General features: G+C 55.3%; 1 protein-coding gene across 1 annotated transcript in view; it reads left to right on the forward strand.

Annotated features, from left to right (window-relative positions):
• Positions 1 to 1,875, forward strand: part of GNA15 (guanine nucleotide binding protein (G protein), alpha 15 (Gq class)) — a 27,990-nt gene extending 26,115 nt beyond the window's left edge. Inside the window, exon 7 of the mRNA XM_011964078.1 lies at positions 902 to 1,875. Within this exon, the coding sequence (XP_011819468.1) occupies positions 902 to 1,128 (227 nt within the window). The 3' untranslated portion in view covers positions 1,129 to 1,875. The remainder of the gene's footprint in view (positions 1 to 901) is intronic.
• Positions 1,876 to 2,366: the final 491 nt, after the last annotated feature.

Consider the following 2,366-nt stretch of genomic DNA (forward strand, 5'->3'; position numbering starts at 1 on the left):
AAAAACAAAAAACACCTACACAGCAGGACTTACTCATCTAGCCGTTATAGAGATGGAGAAACCGAGGCACAGAGTGATGCAGTCTCTTGACAACAGTTACACAACCAGTGAGAGGCAGAGGCAGAGTTTGAACCCAGGCTATCCAGACCCAGAGCCAGAACGTCTGAACTTAATCGTTCTACTACTACATTGTCTTTCTGAAATAATATTGATAGGTTACAACCATGAAGTCTTCTGTTTATTAAGCAACGAACCCTCTACATAATGTTAAATCCTCGAGACAACTCTGTGAGGCCCAAGACTGTTCTGATCCCCATTCTGCAAATGAGGAAACAGGCTCATAGAGTTTACAGGTATTAAAATACTATTATAGATAACCCAACTCGTGAGTGAGTAGCAGAGCCAAGTCTAGGGCTCCCAAAGCCCTTAATTCACGTTGTGCTTTCAGTACACAGGTATTGAACACCCTGACATGTCTTATCAGAGCAGCCACCCAGGCTGACTTTGAGGACTCTCTTCCCCTTCTTTGGCCTTGCTGCCCCTGTCTGCACAGTCCTGGGATATTTGTCTCTGTGATTCCAGTCTGCCAACCGCACTGGCTGGAAGGGAGGCCAAGAGAATGTCTCTCTTTAACACAGTTCTGCCAAAAGTCCCAGAGCTGGATCTCATTGGTCCATTTCAGGTCACATGACTCTTGTGAGACAACCTCCTGTGCTCCCATTGGCTGGGCGTGAGTCATGTGACCAGCTATGACTACAAAAGATGGCGTCAATGCTCAGAAAAATGACGGGAGGGATCCCTGGGGCCCTTTAGCCCTGGTTACGGGGAAGAGGGTCACCAGAGGCCCCCAGGGTCCAAAGACGGAGGGTCCTCACCCACTTCCCCCACTCTGTTTCCCCAGGCCCTAAGCAGGATGCCGAGGCAGCCAAGAGGTTCATCCTGGACATGTACACCAGGATGTATGCCGGCTGTGTAGACGGCCCCGATGGCAGCAAGAAGGGCGCCCGCTCCCGACGCCTCTTCAGCCACTACACATGTGCCACGGACACACAGAACATCCGCAAGGTCTTCAAGGACGTGCGGGACTCGGTGCTCGCCCGCTACCTGGACGAGATCAACCTGCTGTGACCCAGGCCCCACCTGGGGCAGGCGGCACTGGCGGGCGGGTGGGAGGTGGGGGTGGCTGCAGGGACCCCTAGTGTCCCTGGTCTATCTCTCCAGGCTCGGCCCACACGCGAGTGAGTTGGGGGACGGACGGCCCGCTGCTGGCTGCTGTCTTCTCTGCCCCTCACCAGGACAGCCGCCCCCCAGGGTACTCCTGCCCTTGCTTGACTCAGTTTCCCTCCTTTGAAAGGGAAGGAGCAAAACGGCCATTTGGGATGCCAGGGTGGATGAAAAGGTGAAGAAATCAGGGGATCGAGGACTTGGGTGGGTGGGCATCTCTCAGGACCCCATCTCCGGGCATGTCACCTCCTGGGCAGGGGTCTGGGACCCGCTGTGGGTGACGCACACCCTGGCATGGGGCTAGTAGATCCTTTAGGCGCCTTCGGGCGTGGACTCTGGTGCGCTCTAGTGGACAGCGGAAGGAACGCCTTCCAGGAGCCTGCGGACTAGGGGTGCAGGGACTTCCTTTTGCAAAGGGTGACAGACCGCTGGAAAACACTGTCCCTTTCAGAGCTCCGTGGCGCACAGCGTGTCCTGCCTCGGTTTGCAGATGGGAGAAAACGCGGCCCACAAGCATCCCCTCGTCCTTTGCAGGCTGGGGGTGGGCATACTGCATCTTAACCTTTTGTATTTATTCCGTCACCTTCTGCAGGGCTCCGTGCGGGGTGAAATTAAAGATTTCTAGAGGCTGTGTCGCCAGCGTCCTGTTTATCCCTCTGCATCCCTTTCTCGGCAGGGGGCACTGGTTACAGTGCGGGGAGCAACGTGGAGTCGGAAGGGAAAAAGTTATACTTCTTGTCTACCCACCTGTCCTGGCCATGGTACTCAGAACTGTGGGGGCTGTGAGTCCTGCAAGCCGGGATGTGGAGTCCAGCCTCCCTCCCTGGCGGGGGGGGGGGGGGCACTGGAGCAGACCCCTCCGTGGCTACTGACTCGAAATTCCAGCAGCAGCCACCACCCAGCTTTGAGAAGGCCTCTTACTATTCTCAGGGCAATCTTCTGTGGTGCAAGCCATAGCACCCCACTTTACAGATGAGGAGTCCGGGGCACAGACAATGGAGTAATTTGACTAAGCTCACACATCTGGAATGGACAGGGGCAGGAGCCTGTTCCTACGTTGAACACATTTGTGGCTTTTTGTTTGTTTTTTTGAGACAATCTCGCTCTGTCGCCCAGGCTGGAGTGCAGTAATGTGATCTCGG

The sequence above is a fragment of the Colobus angolensis genome, unplaced genomic scaffold (genome assembly GCF_000951035.1).
Source record: "Colobus angolensis palliatus isolate OR3802 unplaced genomic scaffold, Cang.pa_1.0 Scaffold64, whole genome shotgun sequence".
Lineage (NCBI taxonomy): Eukaryota > Metazoa > Chordata > Mammalia > Primates > Cercopithecidae > Colobus > Colobus angolensis.